Raw genomic sequence first — 25,967 nt, forward strand, 5'->3', positions numbered from 1 at the left:
TCTATGACTCTGAGTTATTCACATATTTGTGTTGAAAACATGGTGTAATCCGTTGCTGTTCAGTGATTGCTGAGTAGCTGCTATAAACTTTTAATTTATCAAATATCAGTTCATGGGTCTGTCACTGATAATCATCACAAATAATAAACCATAGATAATCACTTGTTTGCCTGATAGAGTAGGGGTGTACGCAACTAGGAAGTTGATTCAAATAGGAATTCAGCACAGTGGCAGAGTGCGTTGTTGCTTTTTCTATCTTTTGTCAACCTCCATTATCTGTAGTAGACACAAGTTACTTTCCAGAAAGAGGTTAACTTAGAGACAGTGACAAGGATTTGAAGAGCTAGAGTTGGGAAGTTACGATTGGGAGATAGGCTGGGGTTTTGGAGGGGTGGGGGAATCGTTGGTTTATGCATAAATAACAATCCAATGAACATCTAAGTATCACACAACAGCTTAAATGGAAAACCAGCTCAGAAATCCAAAGCACAGAGAGCTTCATGTACTTCAGTAAATGAGTCACAAGACATTCATATACAGATACAGCAAGTGATTAACAAAGCACATAGAATCCTTCATTATAGAGGAATTGAATAAAAAAGCAAGGCTATGTTTCAGTTATATGGGGCGTCATCGAGACCACATCTTGAATATTGATTTAAGGAAGGAAGTAAATACATTTGAAGCTGTTTAGAAGGGATTGGTACTGAGTCCACTTTTGTCATATATGTAAATGATTTGGATGAGAATATAGGAGGTATGGTTAGTAAGTTTGCTGATGACACCAAAATTGGTGGTCTCGTGAAGGTTTTTTTTTAACTTAGTCATTTGTGTGACGTGGGCATCGCTGGCTGGGCCAGCATTTATTACCCATCCCTAGTTGCCCTTGAGAAGATGGTGGTGAGCTTCCTTCTTGAACTGTTGAATGGCAATATATTTCCAAGTCCGGATGGTGAGTGGTTTGGAGGGAACTCAAAAGTGGTGCTCACTTATAACTGCTGTCCCTGTCCTTCTAGATAGAAGCAGTTGTGGGTTTGGAAAGTGCTGTCTGAGGATCTTTGGCGAATTTCTGCAGTGCACATTGTGGACAGTACACACTGCTGCTACTGGGTGTTGGTGGTGGAGGGATTAGATGCTTGTGGATGTAGTGTCAATCAAGCGGGTTATTGCTGAGCAGGTGCTGCTTATACCACTGTTGATGACACCATCTATCACTTTCTGATGATCAAGCATAGACTGATGAGGTGGTAATTGGCCAGGTTGGATTTGTCCTGCTTTTAACGTACAGGACATATCTGCACAATTGTCCACATTGTTGGCACATGCCAGTCCTGTAACTGTACTAGAAGAGCTTGGCTAGGGCAGCAGCACATTCTGGAGCACAAGTCTTCAGTACTATTGCTGTAACATTGTCAGGGCCCGTAGTCTTTCCAATATCCAGTGACTCCAAACCTTTCTTGATATCATGTGGAGCGAAACAATTTGGTTGAAGACTGGTATCTGTGATGCTGGGGACCACAGAAGGAGGCCATGATGGTTCATCCACTTGGCCCTTCTGGCTGAAGATTCATGCAAATGTTTCAGACTTATCTTTTGCACTAATGTGCTGGGCTTTTCATTCATTGAGGATGGGGATATTGTGGAGATGCCTTCTCCAACGAGTTGTTTAATTGTCCACCACCATTAATAGAACATAGAACAGTACAGCGCAGAACAGGCCCTTCAGCCCACGATGTTGTGCTGACCACTGATCTCATGTATGCACCTTCAAATTTCTGTGACCATATGCATGTCCAGGAGTCTCTTAAATGTTCCCAATGACCCTGCCTCCACAACTGCTGCTGGCAACGCATTCCATGCTCTCACAACTCTCTGTGTAAAGAACCCGCCTCTGACATCCCCTCTATACTTTCCTCCAACCAGCTTAAAACTATGACCCCTCGTGTTAGTCATTTCTGCCCTGGGAAATAGTCTCTGGCTATCGACTCTATCTATGCCTCTCATTATCTTGTATACCTCAATTAGGCCCCCTCTCCTCCTCCTTTTCTCCAATGAAAAAAGTCCTAGCTCAGTCAACCTCTCCTCATAAGATAAGCCCTCTAGTCCAGGCAGCATCCTCTGAACTCTCTCCAAAGCATCCACATCTTTCTTATAATAGGGCAACCAGGACTGGACACAGTATTCCAAGTGCGGTCTTAACCAAAGTTGTACAGAGCTGCAACAAGATCTCACGACTCTTAAACTCAATCCCCTGTTCATGAAAGCCAAAATACCATATGTTTTCTTAACAACCCTGTCCACTTGGGTGGCCATTTTAAGGGATCTCTGTATCTGCACCCCAAGATCCCTCTGTTCCTCCACACTGCCAAGAATCCTATCCTTAATCCTGTACTCAGCTTTCAAATTCGACCTTCCAAAATGCATCACCTCGTATTTATCGAGGTTGAACTCCATCTGCCACCTCTCAGCCCATCTCTGCATCCTGTCAATGTCCTGCTGCAACCTACAACAGCCCTCTATACTGTCAATGACACCTCCAACCTTAGCGTCATCTGCAAACTTGCCGACCCATCCTTCAATCCCCTCATCCAAGTCATTAATAAAAATTACAAACAATAGAGGCCCAAGGACAGAACCCTGTGGAACACCACTCACCACAGACTTCCAGGCAGAATATTTTCCTTCTGCTACCACTCGCTGTCTTCTGTTGGCCAGCCAATTCTGTATCCAGACAGCTATGTTCCCCTGAATCCTATTCCTCCTGACCTTCTGAATGAGCCTACCATGAGGAACCTTATCAAATGCCTTGCTGAAGTCCATATACGCCACATCCACAGCTCGACGCCCATCAGCTTTTCTAGTCACATCCTCAAAGAACTCGATAAGGTTTGTGAGGCATGACATGCCCCTCACAAAGCCGTGCTGACTGCATTTAATCAAGCCATGCTCTTCCAGATGGTCATAAATCCTATCCCTCAGAATCCTTTCTAACACCTTGCAGACGACAGACATGAGACTTACTGATCTGTAATTGCCGGGGATTTCCCTATTTCCTTTCTTGAAGAGAGGAATTACATTTGCTTCTCTCCAGTCCTCAGGTACGACTCCAGTGGAGAGCAAGGATGAAAAGATCTTCGCCAGTGGCGAAGCAATTACATTCTCGTTTCCCAAAACAGCAGAGGACAAATCTGGTCCAGGCCTGGCGACTTGTCAATCTTAATGTTTGACAAAATTTTCAGCACATCAGCTTCCTCTATCTTTATCCATTTCAGCATACACACTGCTCTTCAAAGGTTTCATTCACTACAAAGTTCGTTTCTTTTGTAAAGACAGAAGCAAAACACTCATTTAGGGCTTCCCCTACCTCCTCAGATTCCACACACAAATTCCCTATGCTATCCCTGATCAGCCCTACTCTTTCTTTGACCATTCTCTTATTCCTCACATAAATGTAAAATGCCTTTGTGTTCTCCCTAATCCGTTCTGCCAAGCCTTTCTCGTGCTCCCTCCTGGCTCTCCTCAGACCATTTTTAAGCTCCTTCCTCGCCTGCTTGTAATCCTGTAGAGCTGAGCTTGACCCTAGCTTCCTCCACCTTATCTAAGCTACCTTTTTCCTTTTGACGAGAAGCTCCACCGCTCTCGTCATCCAAGGTTCCTTTATCTTACCACTTCTTGCCTGTCTCAGAGGGACATATTTATTCATCACTTACAACATCTGTTCCTTAAACAGTCTCCACATGTCTGCAGTGCCTTTACCATGGAACAATTGCTCCCAATCCATGCTTCCTAACTCATGTCTAATCACATCATAGTTTCCTCTTCCCCAATTAAATATCCTCCCATTTTGCCTAATCCTCTCCTCCTCCATAGCTATGTAGAATGTGAGGCAGCTGTGGTCACTATCACCAAAATGCTCTCCCACCACAAGATCTGATACCTGCCCCGGCTCGTTTCCGAGCACTAAGTCTGGAATGGCCTCTCCCCTCGTTGGCCTGTCAACGTACTGAGTTAGGAAACCCTCCTGAACACACCTTACAAAAACAGCTCCATTCAAATCTTCTGCTCGAAGGAGGTTCCAATCAATATTGGGAAAGTTAAAGTCACCCATTAAAACAACCCTACTACATCCACACTTTTCCAAAATCTGCCAACCTATGCTTTCTTCCATCTCCCTGCTGCTATTGGGGAGCCTGTAGTAAACCCCTAAAGAGGTGACTGCTCCTTTGCTGTTCCTAATTTCCACCCATACTGACTCGGTTGGCAGATCTTCCTCGACAATGGAAGCTTCTGTAGCTGTGATACCCTCTCTGATTAGTAGTGCTACACCCCCTCCTCTTTTCTCCCCCCCCCCCCAATTCTTTTTAAATGCTCTAAACCCTGAAACATCCAGCAACCATTCCTGCCCCTGAGAAACCCATGTCTCTGTTATGGCCACAACATCATAGCACCAGGTACTGATCCATGCTCTAAGTTAGTCACTTTTATTCCTGATACTCCTTGCGTTAAAGCAAACACACTTTAACTGATCCCTTGGTTCATTGCCAGGAAAATCCTTCCAACTAGCTGGTCTACTTCTTGCTATTGCCTCATCTGCATCAACTCTCACCTCCAGTATACTACTCAGGTTCCCACTCTCCTGTCATACTAGTTTAAACCCTCTCGAACTACTTGAGCAAACCTTCCACCCAGGACATTGGTCCCCTTCCAGTTCAGATGCAACCCATCCTTCTTGTACAGATCCCACCTTCTCCAGAAGGCATCCCAATTATCTACATATCTGAAGCCCTCCCTCCTACACCAGCTGTGCAGCCACGTATTAAGCTGCGCCCGCTCCCTGTTCCTCGCCTTGCTATCTCGTGGCACTGGTAGTAAACGACAGAACACTACTGTTCGTCCTGCTTTGCAACTTCCATCCTAACTCTCTGAAATCACTTTTTATATCTTCGATCCTTTTCCTGGCTATATGATTACTGCCAATATGTAACAAGATTTCTGGCTGTTCACCCTCCTCTTTTAGAACCTTATACACCCTTATAATGATTGGATGTGGCAGGACTGCAGCACTCAGATCTGATCTGTTGGTTGTGAGATCATTTATCACTTGCTGCTTATGCTGTTTAGCATACAAGTAGTCCTGTTTGGTGGCTTCACCAGGATGACACCCCATCTTCAGGTATGCTTGGTGCTGCTCCTGGCATGCTGTCCTACACTCTCCATTGAACCAAGGTTGATCTCTTGGCTTAATAGTCATGGTTGAGTGAGAGATATGCCAGGCCATGAGGTAACAGATTGTGAAGTACAATTCTGCTGCTGCTGATGGTCCACAGGGCCTATGGATGCCCAGTCCTGAGTTGCCATATCTGTTCAAATCTGTCCCATTTAGCACAGTGATAGTGCCAAACAACACAATGGAGGTTATTCTCAATTTGAAGTTGGGACTTCGTCTCCACAAGGGCTGTGCAGTGGTCACTCTTATCAATACTATATTGGACTGATGCTTCTGCAGCTGGCAGATTGGTGAGGATGAGGTCAAGTATGTTTTTCCCTCTTCTGGGTTCTCTCACCATCTACCGCAGACCCACAGGTTATCTAAGATTACGAAGACAGCAGCAGCAGATAAGAGTTTCATATCGATAAATGTAATACAAACAAGGTAATACAAACAAGGACAGGACTTATAAAATTAATGGTAGGGTGCCTGGTCGTGTTGTAGAACAGAGAGACCTCAGTGTTCAGGTACATAATTCTTTGAAATTTGCACCACAGGTAAACAGCATGGTTAAGGCGGCAGTTAGGCTTTCCTTGATCAGACCATTGTGAAAAGGAGTTGGGATGTCGTGTTTAGGTTGTACAGAACGCTGGCACGGCCTCTTCTAGAGTACGGTGTACTGTTCTGGTCGTCCTATTATAGGAAGAATGTCATTAAACTGGAGAGGCTTCAGAAAAGATTTTACAGGATATTGCAGGAATGGAAGGTTTGAGATAAAAATAGATTGGAAAGGCTGAGAATCTTTTTGCCGAGCGTAGGAGATTGAGACGTGATCTTATTGAGGTTTATAAAATCATGAAGAGTATATACAAGGTGAATGACAGGGGTCTTTTCCCTAAAGACGGCCAGTTCAAAACCGGGGCACATATTTTTGAAGGGAGAGGAGGAAATTTTAAAGAGGACATGAGGGGCATTTTTTTTAAACACAGTGTGATTCTTGTGTGGAACAAACTGCCAGAGAAAATGGCGGATGCAGGTACAGCTACAACATTTAAGTTTATGAATAGAAAAGATTTGAAGGCTAGTGTAATTTGGGAACATGGTCAGCATGGACTGACTGTATGATTCTGTGACTCTACGAGGTTTATGAAATTGCTACCTGGAATGAGCTGGTTATCTTATGAGTAAAGGTTGGACAGCCTGGCCTTGCTTCCATTGGAATTTAGAAGAGTGACAGGTGCCTTGATTAAAGCACATAAGATTCTTAACAGTCACTGGTCTGTAGTCAAAAGTCCTTCAGCCCATTGTTTTTGACTGATGTGGACTCAATCATTTAACTGTTCTAATCCCATTTACCAGCACCTGGCCCATAGCCTTGTATATCTTAGTATTGCAAGTGCATATCTAAATACTTTTTAAATGTTAGGAGGGTTTCTGCCTCTATCCAACACTGCCTAACAAGCAGTGAATTCCAGACTCCCACCATCCTCTCAGTGAGGAAAAGTGTTTTCACATCCCCTCTAAACGTCCTTTCCCTTACCTTAAGGTCTATGTCCCTGGTCTCTGAACCCTCAGCCGAGGGGAAAATTTTCTTACCATCTATTTAGTCTATGGCCCTCATAATTTTATATTTTGCAGTCGTGTTCTGATAAAACAGACATGGAAGTAATTCACATCTTCTGAATTAACCCAGAACTAGGAGACAGCATCTTAAAATCAGGGGTAGTCTTTTAAGTGAGAGGAGAAGAGAAATTTGGTTTCTTACCTTCTGTGATTTTGGAGTTCTTTGCCTCAGAAGGCAGTGGTAGTGGGATCAGTGAATAATTTTAGGGCAGAAGTAGTTTGATCCCCTTGCCTAACAAGAATTTCTTGTTCAAAAACAGAAGTTGCTAAACAAAAAACTCAACAGGCCTGGCAGTATCTGTGGAGATTACTTGGAGTTAATATTTTGGATCCAGTGACCCTTCTTCAGAACTATGAATCTAAGGTTAATTGGAATAGATGGGAATGTGAAATTAAAATCATAACTAGACACAATATTATTGAGTAGTGGAGCAGTCTTGAGGGGCTGAATAACACACATCTTCAAAATCAGCAAGGAATGACTAAAACAGAGGGGAACGGAAGAAAATGGTCTATGAAAGAAAGCTAGTCAGAAATATAAAAGTATTTAAAAAAGAGTGACTGAAGTATGTGATTACACCTTAGAGGGCAAGATTTGGACATTCGTAATGAGAAATATGAAAACAGGCACTAAACAGGCATTTTGTGCGTGTCTCCATTGTAGAAGATACAAAACACATCCAATAATGCTTGAAAATCAAGACATGAAAGAGAGAGGAGAACTGAAAACATTAATCTTGTCAGAAATAGTTCTGGAAAAGCTCAAAAATAAAGGCAGGCAAATCCCCTGGGTCTGATGGCTTTTGTCTTCGCGTCTTAAAAGAAATGACTGCAGATATAGTGCTTATATTGGTTGTTATCTTCCAACTTTCAACAAGATCATCTTTCATTCACCTAAATTCTAGAGAATACAAGCCCCATCCTCTCAATTACTGTTCATGGGACAGTCCTGTCATTTCAGAGATTATAGAATCATAGAATTTTGTATACACAAGGAAGCCATTTGGTCATCATGTCTGTACTGGCTCCCAAAAGTGCTATCCATTTAGTCCCATTCTCCCACTCTATCTCGGCAATCCTCCAGTCTGGTGAATCTCTGCTGCATTCCCTCTATGGAAATTATGATCTTCCTTAAAGGAGAACAAAAACTGTACATAATTCTCCAGATGTAGTCTCACCAAGTGCTATGCAACTGAAGTAAGGTATCCTTACTCCTCTACTCAAATCCTCTTTTGATAAAGATCAAAATACCATTTGTTTTCCTAAATGTTTGCTGCATTCCTATGTTAGCTTTCAGTGACTTATGAACACGATATCCTGGTCCCTTTGGTCATCACACCTCCCAATCCCTCACCATTTAAGAAATATTTTGCACCTTTTTCCTCCTACCAAAATGGAAAAACTCACACTAATCCACACAGAACCTATTTACCGTGTCCCTGCTTACTCACTCAGCCTGTCCATATCTCTGTGAAGCAACAGTGCATCATCCTCACCATACATATTTCTTCCTAGATTTGTGTCACCACCAAACTTGAAAAATATTAAATTTGATATCTACAATCAAATCATGGATACAGGTTGTGAACAGCTAAAACCTCACAAACACTGATTCTTGTGGTACTCCACTCGTCACACTCAGACAGTTAGCCTCATGGCTATCATAAGGCGATAATAGGAGAACTTTTATTCAAGCAGAATATAAACAGGTACATGAACTGATGGCATAAAGGAATATGATCTCATAGCCTTTACAGAGACATGGTAACAAGGGAATTAAAACTTAAAACTTAACATGCAGGAATATTTGACGTTTCAGAGCAACAGATGGAAAGGTGATGGAGTAAAACTGTTACAAAGAGATGAAATGAGGACAGTTGTAAGAGACATTCCAGACTCAAATGATGTAGAGCCCACTTGGTCAAAGATTTTAAAAGTAGCAACAGAAAGAAGACATTGGTAGGAATAGCGTACTGACCCCCAAATAATAACCATGCTGTTAGAATGGCTATAAATCAACAAATAGCAGCATGCAAAAAATAACAGAGCAAAAGTTATGGGAGACTTTAAACTTCATGGTGATTAGGTTAATCAAATTGAAAATGGTAGCTACAACAACAAATTCATCATGTGCATTAGGGATAGTTTCCATCCATCATGAAATCAACCAGGGAACAGGTTCTCTCGGATCTCATATTGTGTATTGAGGCAGTGGAAGACCCTTAGGAAGAAGTGATCACAATGTGATTGAATGTAATATTCTGTCTGAGAGTGAGAAACTTGGGTTGGAAACAAAACTGCCTTTAACGTAAATAACCGGAATTACAATGAAATAAGGATAGATTTTGCTAAAAGGTGAACTGGACAGATAGATTGGCAGGCTGCAGTGGCCGACATTTAAGGAGGTAATTCATGATGTTCAACAAAATTACATTCCAGCAAGGAGGAAAAGTTCAAAGACAGTGATAAATGAAACATGACTAACTAAGGAAGTCAAGGAGAGTATAAAGTTGAAAGAAAAAGCACGAAAGTCATCCATAGCTCCAAAGACTGGGATAAATTCAGAATCCATCAAAGTAGGATTAAAAAAACAATAAAAAAAGAAAGTAAACTACAAGGGAATCTATAATAGAATATAGAAACTGATAATAAGAGTTTCTTAAAATAGAAATGGAAGAGAGTTCAAAGTAAACAGAGGTTCCTAAAAAAAATCTGAGGAAACAGTTGTGGGGAATAAAGAAATGGCAAAGATGTTAATCAGATGGTTCTCATCAGCCTTTATGGTGGCAGATACTTTGAATGTCTGACTAATACTAAAGAATACAGGGCAGAAATCAGGTTTCGTCACCATCACTAGAGAAGTATTACACAAACAAATGAAGGCAAGATAGTGACGACCCTAGCCATGTTGGCTTGCATCCTGGGATCCTCAAAGTAGTAACTATGGAGATAGTAGGTGAATTGGTTGTAATTTTCCATAAATTCTGTATTCTGGTGATGTACCAGAGGACTGGAAAATTGCTAATGTGACACCCTAGCCAAAAAGGGAGGCAGGCAAAGAGACAGTAACTTCTGGCCAATTAGCCTCATTGTGGGAAAAATGTTGGAATCAATTAAGGAAGTCATAGCAGCACATTTAGAAAAATATAATGTAATCAAGCAGAGGTAGCTTGGCTTCACAAAAGGGAGACTGTGTTTGATGAACTCATTAGGGTTTTAAGAAAGTATCAACCAGAGTGGTTAGAAGGCAATCAGTAGATGTGTTGTACTTGAACTTCCAGTACCTGACAAAAGTTTAAGTCATAAGTGCCCTTCTTTTTCTTGTTGGTGACCTGTGACCAGTGGGCTTCCACATAAATCACTACTGGGACGACAACTGCTTACAATATATATTGATTGTTTGGAGAAAGAAAGCAAATATACCGCAGCCCAATTTGCAGACGACACAAAATTAAATGGAAGGGCAGGTCATGAGAGAGATACAAACAGTTTACAGAGAGATATTGACAGGTTAATTAAGTGGGCAACAAGTTGGCAAATGGAGTATAATGTGGAAAGATATGAAGCTGTTCATTTTACAAAGGAGAAGAGTATCATTTAAATGGAGAAAAACTGCAGAAATCTGCAGCACAAAAGGACTCAGACTATTTGTACACAAAACACAGAAAGCTTGTATGCAGGGGCAGCAGGTAATCAGGAAGACTCATGGAATGTTGGTCCTTATTTCAAGGTGGCTGCAGTATGAGAGTGGGGAAGTCTTATCGCAGCTGCTGGTGAGAACACACTTGGAATACTGTGAAGTTTTAGTCTCCTTATTTAAGGAAAGACATTTCATTGGAGACCATTCAGAGAAGGTTCACTCTAGGATGATCCCTGGTATGGAGGTAATGTCTTATCAGCAAAGGTTAAACAGGTTAGGAGTCTACCTATTGGAATTTCGAAGAATGAGCAGTGATCTCATTGAAACATATAGGCTTAAGGGGCTTGACAGGTTAAATGCTGAGAGGACCTTTTCCCTCATGGGGCAGATTAGGACCAGGGCGCATAGTTTCAGAATAAAGGGGCACCAAACTTAAGATTGATCAAGGAAGAATTTCTTCTCTCACAGGGAACACTTTGTTGTGTGGGCAGAATCCTTGTGTATATATTTAAGGCCGAGATATAGATTATATCAAGGATGAAAGTCAAGGTTTACAGGGAACATAGAACATTACAGCACAGTACAGGCCTTTTGGCCCTCAACGCCGACCTGTGGAACCAACCTGAGAGCATCTAACCTACACAATTCCATTTTCATCCATATGACTATCCAATGACCATTTAAATGCCCCTAAGGTTGGCGAGTCTACTACTGTTGCAGGTAGTGCATTTCATGCCCCACTACTCTGAATAAAGAAACTACCTCTGACAGCTGTCCTATATTTATCACCCTTCAATTTAAGATTTGGAGATGCTGGTGTTAGACTGGGGTGTACAAAGTTAAAAATCACACAACACCAGGTTGTAGTCCAACAGGTTTAATTGGAAGCACACTAGCTTTCGGAGCAACACTCCTTCATCAGGTGGTAGTGGAGGGCTCAATCCTAACACAGAATATATAGCAAAATTTTACAGTGTGATGTAACTGAAATTATACATTGAAAAATTGATTGTCTGATAAGCCTTTCATCTGTTAGAATACCATGATATCCCTTCAATTTAAAGCTATGCTCCCTCGTGCTAGCCGTCACCATCCAAGGAAAAAGGCGTTCATTGTCTTCCTTATCTAACCCTCTGATTATATATCTCAATTAAGTTACCTCTCAACGTTCTTCTCTCCAACAAAAACAGCCTCATGTCCCTCAGCCTTTACTTGTAAGACCTTCTCTCCATACCAGACAACATCCTAGTTAATCTCCTCTGGACCCTTTCCAAAGCTTCACATCCTTTCTATAATATGGCAACCAGAAATGTACACAATACTCCAAATGCAGCCACACCAGAGTTTTGTACAGCTGCAGCATGACCTCGTGGTTCTGAAAGTCAATCCCTCTACTAACAATAAATAATAACACCATATGCCTTCTTAACAACCATAAAAACCTGGGTGGCAACTTTCAGGGATCTATATTCATCTACACAGAGCGCTCTCTGCTCATCCACACTACCAAGAATCTTACTATGAGCCCAAACTCTGTACTCCTGTTACTCCTTTGAAAGCAAATCACCTTACACTTTTCCACATTAAACTCCATTTGCCACCTCTCAGCCCAGCTCTGCAGCTTATCTATGTCTCTCTGTAACCTACAACATCCTTCAGCACTATCCACAACTCTACCGACTTTAGTGTCATCCACAAATTTACTAACCCATCCCATCTATGCCCTCATCCAAGTCATTTATAAAAATGGCAAACAGCAGTGACCCCAAAACAGATCCAGCACCACAATAACTGAACGCCAGGATGAACATTTCCCATCAACCATCACCCTCGGTCTTCTTTCAGCTAGCCAATTTTTGATCCAAACTGCTAAATCACCCTCAATCCCATGCCTTCATATTTTGTGCAATAGTCTACCAATGGGAACCTTATCAAACGCCTTACTGAACCCATATGTACCACATCAACCACTTTACCCTGAACTACCTGTCTGGTCAACTTCTCAAAGAACTCTAAGGTTTGTGAGACACGACCTACCCTTCACAAAACCAGGTTGAGTATTCCTATCCTTTCTAGATAATTATAAATCCTATCTCTTATAACCTTTTCCAACACAAACTTGATTGAGTTTTCTGAAGAAGTAACAAAGAGGATGGATGAGGGCAGAGTGGTTGACGTGATCTACATGGACTTCAGTAATACGTTCAAAAGGGTTCCCCATGGGAGACTGGTTAGCAAGGTTAGATCTCATGGAATACAGGGAGAACTAGCCATTTGGGTACAGGACTGGCTCAAAGGTAGAAGAGAGAGGGTGGTGGTGGAAGGTGTTTTTCAGGTTGGAGGCCTGTGACCAGCGGAGTGCCACAAAGATTGGTGCTGGTTCCACTACTTTTAATCAATTATATAAATGATTTGGATATGAACATAGGAGATATAGATAGTAAGTTTGCAGTTGACACCAAAATTGGAGGTGTAGTGGACAGCAAAGAAGGTTACCTCAGATTACAATAGGATCTCGATCAGATGGGCCAATGGGTTGAGAAGCGACAGATGGAGTTTAATTTAGATAAATGCGAGGTACTACATTTTGGGAAAGCAAATCTTAGCAGGACTTATACACTTAATGGTAAGGTCCTAGGGAATGTTGCTGAACACAGAGACCTCGCAGTGCAGGTTCATGGCTCCTTAAAAGTGGAGTTTCAGGTAGAAAGGATAGTAAAGAAAGTGTTTAGTATGCTTTCCTTTATTGGTCACAGTACTGAGTACAGGAATTGGGAGGTAACGTTGCAGCTTACAGGATGCAGATTAGGTCACTTTTGGAATATTGCGTGCAATTCTGGTCTCCTTCCTATTGTAAGGAGACAATCAAAAGGGTTCAAAAAAGATCTAGAAGGATGTTGCCAGGGTTGGAGGATTTGAGCTATAGGGAGAAACTGAATAGGCTGGGGCTGTTTTCCCTGGAGCATCGAAGGCTGTGGGGTGATTATGGAAAATAAAGAGCATGAAAGCATGGGAAGGGTTAAAGCATGAAGACCACTGGCAATCTGTGTTCTGTGGAAGGCAGGATGGGATAACCATAATGGAACGTTCTTACACCAATTAGCACAGTAAGGTTAAGGCTGAAAGGTCACTATGGTGTGATGAGACAACACAAGTAAGAAAGCAAGTTTCTCTGTTATGATGACAGGATTGGGACTATAAATATTTGGGACATGACATTAAAATATCTAATTAATAGTTAGTAGAGTCAGCTTGAGACAGGAGACTATTGTAATAGATGGAATAGCTAAATATCTATCATGACAGGCTAGTCTGGAATTGAAGATCGCTGTAACACAGTTAGCAATAAATATCCAACCGTGACATTAGAATAACATTAAGTAGAATGTACAACTAAAGAGATAATGGGAACCAACTTCACTGGTTTACTGTGTAGCTAGAGTGAGGTACTTTGATTAATATAGTTGGATATTCTGATAAGCTAACATAAACATGATAAAAAAAATAAAAATCCACGGACCCTGAGGTTCGGGGGCATTCAAGAATCTGCTTTCTGTGTCACGGTTTTTTTTTGCAAATAAAAGACCTACTTCTTGAAGAACTCTCGGCGTCTCCTGGTGATTCTCGATATTTTCTCCACAACATGACCTCATAGAGGTTTATGAAATCATGAGGGGCATGGATAGGATAAATAGACAAAGTCTTTTCTTTGGGGTGGGGTAGTCCAGAACTAGAGGTTTTGGGTGAGAGGGGAAAGATATAAAACAGGCCTAATGGGCAACTTTTTCACGCAGAGGGTGGTACGTGTATGGAATGAGCTGCCAGAGGAAGTGGTGGAGGCTGGTACGATTGCATTATTTAGAAGGCATCTGGATGGGATATGAATAGGAAGGGTTTAGAGGGATTTGGGCCAAATGCTGGCAAGTGGGACTAGATTAGGTTGGGATATCTGGTCGACATGGTCGAGTTGGACCGAAGGGTCTGTTTCCGTGCTGTACATATCTATGACTCTATGACATTGGACAGGAAAGGATGGGAAAGTGGATGTAAAGTGTTGGGTCAGCCATGATTCTACTGAATCATGGTGCAGGCTTGTCGAATCAACATGTTTTTGTGAAAGAAAATAGTATTTGACTGATGGATCAGAGTTCTTTGAGGAAATAACAAGTAAGGCGGATAAAGACGATCCTGTAGATGTGGTATACTTGGATTTCCAAAAGGCATTCAATAATGTGCTAGATTTCATGGTGTAGGGACAACATAATTAGAGATTTGATTACCTAACAGGAAGCAGAGAATATGGGTTAATGAGACCAATGGGTTATTTTTACATAGACAGGCGCGTTACTTGTCAAATATCACAAGTGTCCAGTGTCAGGCTTTAAATATTTAACGATCTAAACAATGACTTGGATTAAGGGACAAAAAGTGTGGCTGTGAAATTTCCAATGATATGATTGGTTGGAAAATAGGACAACATGATGATTCTACAAAAGGATTTTGATAGGTTAAGTCAACAGGAACACTTTTATAAAATGGAGCATAACACGGAACAGAGTGAAGTTACGCACATAGGCAGGGACAATAGAAAAGCAGTATGTTATATGAATGAAGGGAGACAGCAAATTCCATAGAACAAAGGGATCTGGGTGTCCTGGTACATGAATCACAAACAGTGTTGACATGCAGACAGTGTTCCCTTTAATTTTCTTACTGGCTACATGAACCTCTGAGGCCTGTGCTACCAGCAACTTGCATAATCATAAGTCAATGCTGCAAAGATCATGCTGATGTTGATCGGTGTGTATGGAACCGATACACACCGGTTCCATCAAAGGGAATGTTGATGCAGGTACAAGAAGTGATTTGCTGACAAATGGAAGGTTGTCTTTTTTACCCAAGGAGAATGAGTATGAAGTAGGAAAGTGTTGCTCCAATTGTGTAAGACTTTGGTGAGAGCACATCTGAAGTATTATACAGAATTTTGGTTTCCTTAAGGACATAGGCATTAGAAGGCAGTCAGATCCCTGAGACAAAGGGACTATTTTAAGTGAAAAGATTGAAAAGTTTGGGCTCGTACATTTTGGAGAGTTTAGAAGAACATGATCTTACTGAAACATTTTATGGGCAATTGAGAGGGTGGATGTTGGGAGGCTGTTTCTTCTGTGGGAGAGAAAGGATCTAGTTTAAAATTCAGGGGTCTCCATTTCAGACTAAGAAAAGGACATTTTCTTCTAAGGGCTGTAAAACATGGAATTTTCAGTCCCAACATTCAGATCAGTCATGATCTTAACCAATGACAGAGTGGACTCAAGGGGCAAAATGAACTACTCCTACACCTCATTTTTATGGTCCTTTAATATTTTATTTTCTAAGACACAGTGGACGTCAATAACTTACAAGCTACCATTTAAGAACATCTTACTTCAGACATATTATTTCCATTCTGGACTATCTCTGTACCTTCACATCGTGTTGCAAGACTCTCTTCCAACTGCCTTCTACATACGGCACAAAATTTCTTCTTGTACTGTGCAGGAACTCCAAGGCAATGTGCCACAGGAATCTAAAGCAAGGACAAGATCAATTAGTCCCCCATTTAAAAATAAATATCCAATCACCCTCAATGGAACAATGACATGCAAGATAAAGATTCCTAAATAGCGTTTCTTGCTAATGGAAGAATGTAATTACTGAGAGTTTGATGAGTAAGGAAATTAGATTAGACTTACAGTGTGGAAACAGGCCCTTCGGCCCAACAAGTCCACACCGACCCGCCGAAGCGCAACCCACCCATACCCCTACATTTACCCCTTACCTAACACTACGGGCAATTTAGCTTGGCCAATTCACCTGACCCGCACATCTTTGGACTGTGGGAGGAAACCGGAGCACCCGGAGGAAACCCACGCAGACCCGGGGAGAACGTGCAAACTCCACACAGTCAGTCGCCTGAGTCGGGAATTGAACCCGGGTCTACAGGCGCTGTGAGGCAGCAGTGCTAACCACTGTGCCACCGTGCCGCCCACTAATTAGTCGGGTGTGGAAAGAGCAGCCTTTGGTTTTGCTTCTCTTCTTTTCCCTTTTATATGTTTGTCAGTTTTCAGGAGACCATGAGTTCAATAAATGCAGAAGAGGGTTGAACTTGATAAGAAAAATCAAACAGTAGCATCACAGGACAATAGTACATTCATTAACCTCTAGTTTTGTGTTTATAGTAAATTATACAGAAGTAAGCTAAAATAATGGCAGGGTATTGCATTCAGGCAAAGTGCCCATCCTTTGGCACAACTTAAAATACATGCAAGAAAAGTAACCAGCTGCAGAAACCGAAGCTACAGATTTCAGAAACCCAGAAATAGCTGGAGTCACTGTGCTGCATCCACAATGCTGACAGTTATGTGGATAGCATGTTCAGAGAGATAGTCCGAAAACAAGTTCAGGACATGAATGGAGATAAGGAATGGGTAGCCGCCAGACGATTCCAGGATATCCAGACAGATAGTGCAAGAGTCCCCAAAGGTCCTGTTCAAGGTCTGGGTTTCCACTCATACTGGTGAGGGAGATGGTTCCTCACACTGTTTCAATCTAGCAGAGCCAATGTATGGCATTGCACAAAACCAGATTTAAGGAGGACACAAAACTAAGTGTAAATATATGCAGCAAGGAATATTTAATGCTGCTACTGGAGGATTTGAACGGGCTAAGGTGAATGGTGGCAGATGGAATTTAATTCAGATAAATGCGAGGTACTGCATTTTGGGAAAGCAAATCTTAGCAGGACTTATACACTTAATGGTAAGATCCTAGGGAGTGTTGCTGAACAAAGAGACCTTGGAGTGCAGGTTCATAGCTCCTTGAAAGTGGAGTCGCTGATAGATAGGATAGCGAAGGCGGCATTTGGTACGCTTTCTTTTATTGGTCAGAGCATTGAGTACAGGAGTTGGGAGGTCATGTTGCGGCTGTACAGGACATTGGTTAGGCCACTGTTGGAACGTTGTGTGCAATTCTGGTATCCTTTCTATCGGAAAAATGTTGTGAAACTTGAAAGGGTTCAGAAAAGATTTACAAGGATGTTGCCAGGTTTGGAGGATTTGAGTTATAGGAAGAGGCTGAACAGGCTGGGACTGTTTTCCCTGGAGTGTCGGAGGCTGAGGGGTGACCTTAAAGAGGTTTACAAAACTATGAGGGGCATGGATAGGATAAATAAGCAAAGTCTTTTCCCTGGGGTCGGGGAGTCCAGATCTAGAGGGCATAGGTTTAGGGTGAGAGGGGAAAGATATAAAGGAGACCTACGGGGCAATTTTTTCACACAGAGGGTGGTACGGTTATGGAATGAACTGCCAGAGGAAGTTGTGGAGGCTAGTACAATTGCAACATTTAAAGCCATTTGGATGGGTATATGAATAGGAAGGATTTGGAGGGATATGTGCTGGGTGCTGGCAGGTGGGACTAGATTGGGTTGGGATATCTGGTCGGCATGGATGGGTTGGACCGAAGGGTCTGTTTCCATGCTGTACATCTCTATGACTCTAAATGTAATATGGAAAAACGCAAGTTTATACACTTTGGTACGCAAAACAGATATGCAACATATTCCTTAAATGGTAAAAGCTTATAAAGCCTAGATGTGTAAATGAACCAAGATGTCATCATCAAAGACAAATTGTTATAAATGATGTTGAGATGGGTGTTGAGGGTAAAATTTCCAAATTTACAGATGATAATAAGCAAGGAAAAGACTGAATTTTAAGGATGATGCAGACTGACCTCATTGGGACATTGACATGTTGGCCAGTGGGCAGACACCTGGCAAATGAATTTAAATGCAGAGAAATGTGAGGCAATGCACTTTGGTAGAACCCATTTTGAGAAGATTTGTAGCTCAGGTTGAAGTTCTGGATATAGGTTTGCTCGCTGAGCTGGAAGGTTCATTTTCAGATGTTTCATCACCGTACTAGGTGACATCTGCAGTGGGGCCTTCGGGCAAAGCACTGCTGGTGTTTCCTGCTTTCTATTTGTATGCTTGGGTATCCTTGGGTTGTGATGTGATTTGCTTTGGTGACATCATTTCCTGTGGTGGTAAATCGGATTCAAGTCTATGTTTTTGCTGATAGAGTTCCAGTCGGAATGCCATGCTTTTAGAAATTTTCATGCATGTCTCTGTTGGGCTGGTCCTAGGATGGATGTGTTGTCCCAGTCGAAGTGGTGTCTTTCCTCATCTGTACGTAAGGATACTAGAGAGAGAGGGTCATGTCGTTTTGTGATTAGTTGATGTTCATGTATCTTGGTGGCTAGTTTTCTGCCTGTTTGTCCAATGTAGTGTTTGTTACAGTTCCTGCAAGGTATTTTATGAATGACATTAGTTCTGCTTGTTGTCTGTAAGGGGTCTTTCAAGTTCACTAGCTGCTGTTTTAGTGTCTTGGTGGTTTGTGGGCTACCATGATGCCAAGGGGTCAGAGTAGTCTGACAGTCATTTCCAAGAAATCCTGATGTAGGGGAGAGTGGCTAAGGTTTCTGGACAGTGTTTTGTCTGCTTGTATGGTTTTGTTGCTGAGAAATCGGCAGACTGTCTTCATTGGGTACCCATTCTTTTTGAAAATTTACAATCTCATTTACAAAATACCTTGCAAGAACTGAAACAAACACCACATTAGACAAGCAGGCAGAAAACTAGCCACTAGGATACATAAACATCGACTAGCCACAAAACAACATGATCCTCCCTCACTGGTACCCTTACATACATATAAGGAAGGACACCATTTTGACTCAGACAACACACCCATCCTGGGACAAGCCAAACAGAGACATGCATGAGAATTCAGAGAAGCGTGACATTCCGAGTGGAACTCTATCAACAAACACAGACTTATTTATCACCCCCTGAGAAAAAGAACAGGAAATGACATCACCATAGGAAATAATGTCACCACAACAAATGACATCACCAACCCAAGGAATCCCAAACATATAAATAGAAAGCAGGAAACACCAGCAGTGCTTTGTCTGGATGTTATCTGGTATGGTGATGAAACGTTTGAAAACGAACCTTCCAGCTCATCGAGCAAACTAACATCCAGAACCTCAACCTGAGCTACAAATCTTCTCCAAACTTGTTAACACCTATGGGCGCAATAAGCTAAAACTGGCCTGAAAATGGGAAACGAATGCTATCCGACAGAGTGCCACCCGCGAACAGCTGTACTTCCTACATGAAGGCCTAAGAAAGCAGGTAAATGTCTTAAATACAAACCTCCCCTTAACACCACACTAGCCAAAAGAATAGCAGAGCAAAGGAGCCGCAGAATGCTTAGAGAAATAATGAATGATGCCCACAGCAGACTCCATAAATACAACTGGGAAAGTTTGCATGAAAAATCTTTACTCACTCATGCAACAGAATGGACAGACACAATACAAGAAGCCATAGATATTAGACAGTGACAAGCACAGAAAATGAAAAAAAGTAAACCTGCAGAAAAAAATTACATAAACTTACATAAACTAACAACACTGGCAACACAGAAGCATGGATAAAAAGTATTTATCTGACTGACCCTTGACAGACACTGGAAAAGCCGACTTGGTAAGAGGATTAAATTACAACTTCCAGGATGTGGTCAAGCATTAGAAACAACACTGAAAGACATCCAACTCACAGAAGAAACCCAGCAAACTATCAGACAGGTAGTCGCACCAACATTAAGCAGGAAAAAGGAAGGAAGCACACTCAATACACAAGAAAGGAAAGCACTACGAAGACTAAAAAAAAATAAAAACATGATTATCCTACCTGCAGACAAAGGACGCTTGACAGTCATTTTAAATCAAAGAAACTGCATTGAAAAAGCGACCGCACTACTTGCAGATACCAACAAGTGGCGAGAGATCTGTCCCCACAATTAGAGAACAGAATCACAGCCCTACTCATAGAAGATGACAAGAAACATCTTGCATCAGAGTTGTTAGGATTTAGAATGTGCTGCCTAGGAGAGGGGTGGAGTTGAATTCCACTGGAGATTTCAAGAGAGCTGGATATGTATTTCAGAATGATGGAGTTTGAGGATATGGAGATAGGGCTGGGTAGCTCTCGGGAGCCAGCACAGACACATAGGTTCGAATGGTCTCCTTTTGTACTGTTAAAAATCACACAACACCACGTTATAATCCAACAGGTTTAATTGGAAGCACACTAGCTTTGGGAGCGCCGCTCCTTCATCAGGTGGTTGTGGTTCATCAGGAACACCTGTTGGTATTGTGTGATTTTTAACTTTGTACACCCCAATCCAACATCAGCATCTCCAAATCATGACTTCTGTACTATAAAATTCTATGATTTTAACATGCAGGTACAGAAAATTATTAGGAAGGCAAATGGAATGTTAGCCTTTATTGCTCGATACTTTGAGTACAGGAACAGTCTGCAAGAAATCTTGCCTCAATTGTAGAAGAGTTTGGTTAGACCACACCTGGAGTGTTGTGTGAACTTTTAGTCTCCTTATCTCAGAAAAAGTATTCTCGCTGTATAGGGAATGCACCAGACTTATTTATGAGATGGTGGGACTTTCCTATGAGTAGAGATTGGGCAAGCTGAGTCTATATTGTCCTGAATCTCAAAGAATGAAAGGTGATATCACTGAAATGTACAAATGTACTTTAAAGGTTAGAGGATAGATGCAGGTAAAAGGTTTCATCTGGCTGAGGAGTTTTAAAGCAGGGTCACAATTTAAAATATGGGAATTCCATTTAAGTCCAAGATGGGGAGAAATGTTGCTCCTCAGAGTACTGAAACTTTGAATACTCTACCACAGAATACTGTGGAAACTCAATGTTTGAGCATGTTAAATGTAGAGATTGATAGATTTATGATTCGCAGCAGCATAATGGGATATGGGAATGGGGTAAATAAAAAGATTGCAGGTGTTTGACCAGCTGTGCACATACTAAATGGCAGGGTAACCTCAACAAGCTGAACGGCCTATTCCAATGTTTCTATGGGCTAATATTGATCAGCAGCATGGAGTTCAGGAAAAATCATATTAACTTATTGATCAAAATCATATTTATAAGAGCACTAATATTCGTGCTTCACTGGAGGCTCACTGATGATATTACTTAGTATGGTGAAGGAACATCTGAAAACGAACCTTCCAGCTCAGTGAGCAAGATTACATCCAGAACCTCAACTTGAGCTACAAATATTCTCAAAACTCGCAAAGATCGTCACATGATAAAATTTCAAGTTCTGCTAGTTCAACTAATGTTTTTTTTCTATTTGCAGGAGTGTGTCTTGCTGGCCAGGCAAGCGTTTTATCCAGAGGCAGCTCAGAGTCAAACATCTTGCTGTGGGACTGGAGTCACATGTAGGTCAGATCAGGTAAAGATGATGGATTTCCATCCCTAAAGGACATCAGTGAATCAGATGGGCATTTCTGAAAGTCAGCGAGTTTTTAAGGTCATTGGTAAACCCAAGTACCCAGAATATTATCTGGATCTCTGGTATAGAAACATAGAAAAAATACAGCGCAGTACAGGCCCTTCGGCCCTCGATGTTGCACCGACCAAAGCCTACCTAACCTACACTAGTCCAATAACCTCCATATGCTTATCCAATGCCCGCTTGAATGACCATAAAGAGGGAGAGTCCACCACTGCTACTGGCAGGGCATTCCATGAACTCACAACCCGCTGAGTAAAGAATCTACCCCTAACATCTGTCCTATACCAACCTCCCCTTAATTTAAAGCTATGTCCCCTAGTAACAGCTGACTCCATTAGCGGAAAAAGGTTCTCACTGTCAACCCTATCTAAACCCCTAATCATCTTGTACACCTCTATCAAATCTCCCCTAAACCTTCTTTTCTCCAATGAGAACAGCCCCAAGTGCCTCAGCCTTTCCTCATACGATCTTCTATATGTAGACTAGAGTCAAATTACATGTCCATAAATAAGATCCAAAGAAAATTAACTGGAGCTGGATTCCAGCCAGGAAATTGGATTCCTTTCCATCTATTGTTTGCAAGAACTAATTTATAGGGTATGAGACAAGAGCAGGGAATTGGAATGTGAGCAGATAGCTCTAGTTAAACAACCATCACCAGCAGAGATATAATGGACTGAATGAGTTCTTTCTTTATTTTCTTTGTATCTAAAATAGAAAGTAGCATCAGCTATAAGCTGATCATCTTCAACAAATACAAAGCTTTGGAGAAACTCTGTAGGTCTGGCAGAATCGGTGGGGAAAGAAACAGAATTAGAGCCAGAGATTTACAGCACAGAAAATGAACCTTTAGCCCATCCATCCACACTGGTCTAAACTAACCATCTAATTATTCTAAATCTGTTTTCCAGCACTTGACCCATAACCTGCTGTGACACACATCAAAATACTTAAATGTTGTGAGGGTTTCTGCCTCAACCACTCTTTTGGACAGTGAGTTCCAGATTCGCATCACCTTTTGGATGAAAAAGATTTTCCTCACATTTCTTCTAAAGTTAACATTTCGAGCCTTGTACGATTGTTTCTCTCTCAATAGGTGTTGCAAGACCCGAGTTTCTCCAGCTTTCCCTGGTCTTGCTGAAGATTTCCAGCACCCACAGTATTTTCTCTTATTTGAGCTGATCATCCTGTCACGTTGAGGAGTGATGCTCAAACTTGGACAGTAAAACTCATCAGATTGAAAAGTAGGTTATAGCTACGTAAACTACAAAAATAAAGCTTCATAAAAATGGAGGCAGCTTTCAACATTTACGAAGCCTGTATGATCGGAGGTTTGAATTACCTCAGAATTCAGAGACTGTTTGGTTAAATAAGACAAGCTGGTGCTGCAGGTTCCTCGAGTTTGATTTCTCAAGACGTGGCTCCTTTCAGGTCATGTTCCACTAAAAACATGTGACATGTAAAACTTGATAACATAATTATTCTCTATGCCTGACTTGGCTTGACACTTAATTTAACCAAAGGATCTGTGTCTGTGCTGTATGCCTTTAAAAATGTGGTGGAGGTGGGTATAATTACAACATTTTAAATGGCATCTGAATGGGTACAGGAATATGATTAGGAAGGGTTTAGAGGGATACAGGCCTAATGCTAACAAATTGGACTAGGTTAGATTGGGATGTCTAGTCAGTGCAAATGAGTTGCACGATGCTTCTGTTCTGTATGTCTCTAAGTGCATTTTGAAAATTATTATACTATTTTTAAAAATGCAGCAATGTTTTACCTGAATACAAAGTGCTTCAGGTAGAGTTCTACTTTCATTTCCACATATCACTACTTGCGACAACAAATCCCTATTACATCTAAGCCTGAACAAATCACAATAACAGATGCTGATTCCCTTAGTCTTACAAATTAGGAGGCAGCCATTAATCCCTTGAGCCGATGGGTGCCTCATGCCCCTCCTCGTTCCTGCACCATTTAAATCTATTTTAGAATAGAACTGTATAGAATTCCCTTTTAAAACCATTATGCTTCCATCTATGCTGTATTCCATGTCCAAACAACTCTCTGCATTCAAGAAGTTCTCCCAACCATTTCATTCATTATTTTGCTGATGTTTTTAAAAGAAAGGCTTTGACCAATCAAGAGTGGATTTCTAAACTTACATTATCATAACCCTAGGTTTAAATCTCAAATGTATTCTAACTTTTCCACTGAAGTGAACAGAGCGTTGCAGAATGAGGAGGATAGGCTGGATACTTAGAGCTGGAAGAAGTCACAGATAAATGATGCTTTTCAGATTAGATGTACAGCTCAATGTACTACCTTAGTTTTAAATATAATTACTTTCATGGTAAGAGATTAATTTCATTGGTAGACCTCCCAACATAGACCTCCTATGGCAACTAGCAGTCTTGCCCTATTTCTTGAGACAAGGTTTACAATATGAAGAGTATGAACCAACAGTGGGATTAGCATGTACTGTTGAACCACCTACTTAACACCACAATCTTAGGAATTGATCAACCATACTGTTTCAGTTGGAACAATCAGAATGTGAATAAATATTCAGAACATTCCCAATGTACAAAATCAAACCCTTGGCAACATAACCTCACAAATTAGTGAAAAGATCCAACTCAATTATAGTTTAGAACACTTGTGATTAGATAATGTATAGTGTACATATAGCACAGAAAGATCTAATTGGACCTACCATGCCTGCAATACCAGTTAAAAACATGGTAATGTAAAGAAACAGGAAAAAAATAATTGATGCAGTCAACACCAGAGTTTCAAAATTAGAACATGTCATATCTCCAATCGATTCTGTCACAAGCTCACAACTTAACTCCCACTTCAAGTTGCTGATATTATTAGCCTAGATTGATTTTGCGGCCAGAACATTTCAAATATTTACCACCTGGTAAGAGAGTTATGATTTCCGATCTGTGCATTGATCTTGTGCCTTGTAAGAAATTTTTGCATCTTCTTAGGTTAGGTCCCAGAAGTCTGGAGCAGAGCCAATGTTGTTTCCTTCTTTAAGGAGGACAACAGGGATAATCCAGGAAATTACAGGCTGGTCAGTCTTACATTAATGGTAGGGGAAACTGTGGGTAAAAAATGAGGTCTGCAGATGCTGGAGATCACAGCTGCAAATGTGTTGCTGGTCAAAGCACAGCAGGTTAGGCAGCATCTCAGGAATAGAGAATTCGACGTTTCGAGCATAAGCCCTTCATCAGGAATAAGAGAGAGAGAGCCAAGCAGGCTGAGATAAAAGGTAGGGAGGAGGGACTAGGGGGAGGGGCGATGGAGGTGGGATAGGTGGAAGGAGGTCAAGGTGAGAGTGATAGGCCGGAGTGGGGTGGGGGCGGAGAGGTCAGGAAGAGGATTGCAGGTTAGGAGGGCGGTGCTGAGTTGAGGGAACCGACTGAGACAAGGTGGGGGGAGGGGAAATGAGGAAGCTGGAGAAATCTGAATTCATACCTTGTGGTTGGAGGGTTCCCAGGCGGAAGATGAGGCGCTCCTCCTCCAGCCGTCGTGTAGTTGTGTTCTGCCGGTGGAGGAGTCCAAGGACCTGCATGTCCTCGGTGGAGTGGGAGGGGGAGTTAAAGTGTTGAGCCACGGGGTGATTGGGTTGGTTGGTTCGGGCGGCCCAGAGGTGTTCTCTGAAGCGTTCCGCAAGTAAGCGGCCTGTCTCACCAATATAGAGGAGGCCACATCGGGTGCAGCGGATGCAATAGATGATGTGTGTGGAGGTACAGGTGAACTTGTGGCGGATATGGAAGGATCCCTTGGGGCCTTGGAGGGAAGTGAGTGTGGAGGTGTGGGCGCAAGTTTTACATTTCCTGCGGTTGCAGGGGAAGGTGCCGGGGGTGGAGGTTGGGTTGGTGGGGGGTGTGGATCTGACAAGGGAGTCACGAAGGGAGTGGTCCTTGCGGAACGCTGATAGGGGAGGGTTGTCAGATCCACACCCCCCACCAACCCAACCTCCACCCCCGGCACCTTCCCCTGCAACCGCAGGAAATGTAAAACTTGCGCCCACACCT

General features: G+C 41.9%; 1 protein-coding gene across 1 annotated transcript in view; it reads right to left on the reverse strand.

The window, feature by feature from the left end:
* LOC132833437 (diacylglycerol kinase theta) overlaps positions 1 to 25,967 on the reverse strand; it is a 193,401-nt gene that overhangs the window by 157,943 nt on the left and 9,491 nt on the right. Inside the window, exon 3 of the mRNA XM_060851717.1 lies at positions 15,936 to 16,038. Within this exon, the coding sequence (XP_060707700.1) occupies positions 15,936 to 16,038 (103 nt within the window). The remainder of the gene's footprint in view (positions 1 to 15,935; positions 16,039 to 25,967) is intronic.

This window comes from Hemiscyllium ocellatum, chromosome 36 (assembly GCF_020745735.1).
Source record: "Hemiscyllium ocellatum isolate sHemOce1 chromosome 36, sHemOce1.pat.X.cur, whole genome shotgun sequence".
In the NCBI taxonomy this organism is placed as follows: domain Eukaryota; kingdom Metazoa; phylum Chordata; class Chondrichthyes; order Orectolobiformes; family Hemiscylliidae; genus Hemiscyllium; species Hemiscyllium ocellatum.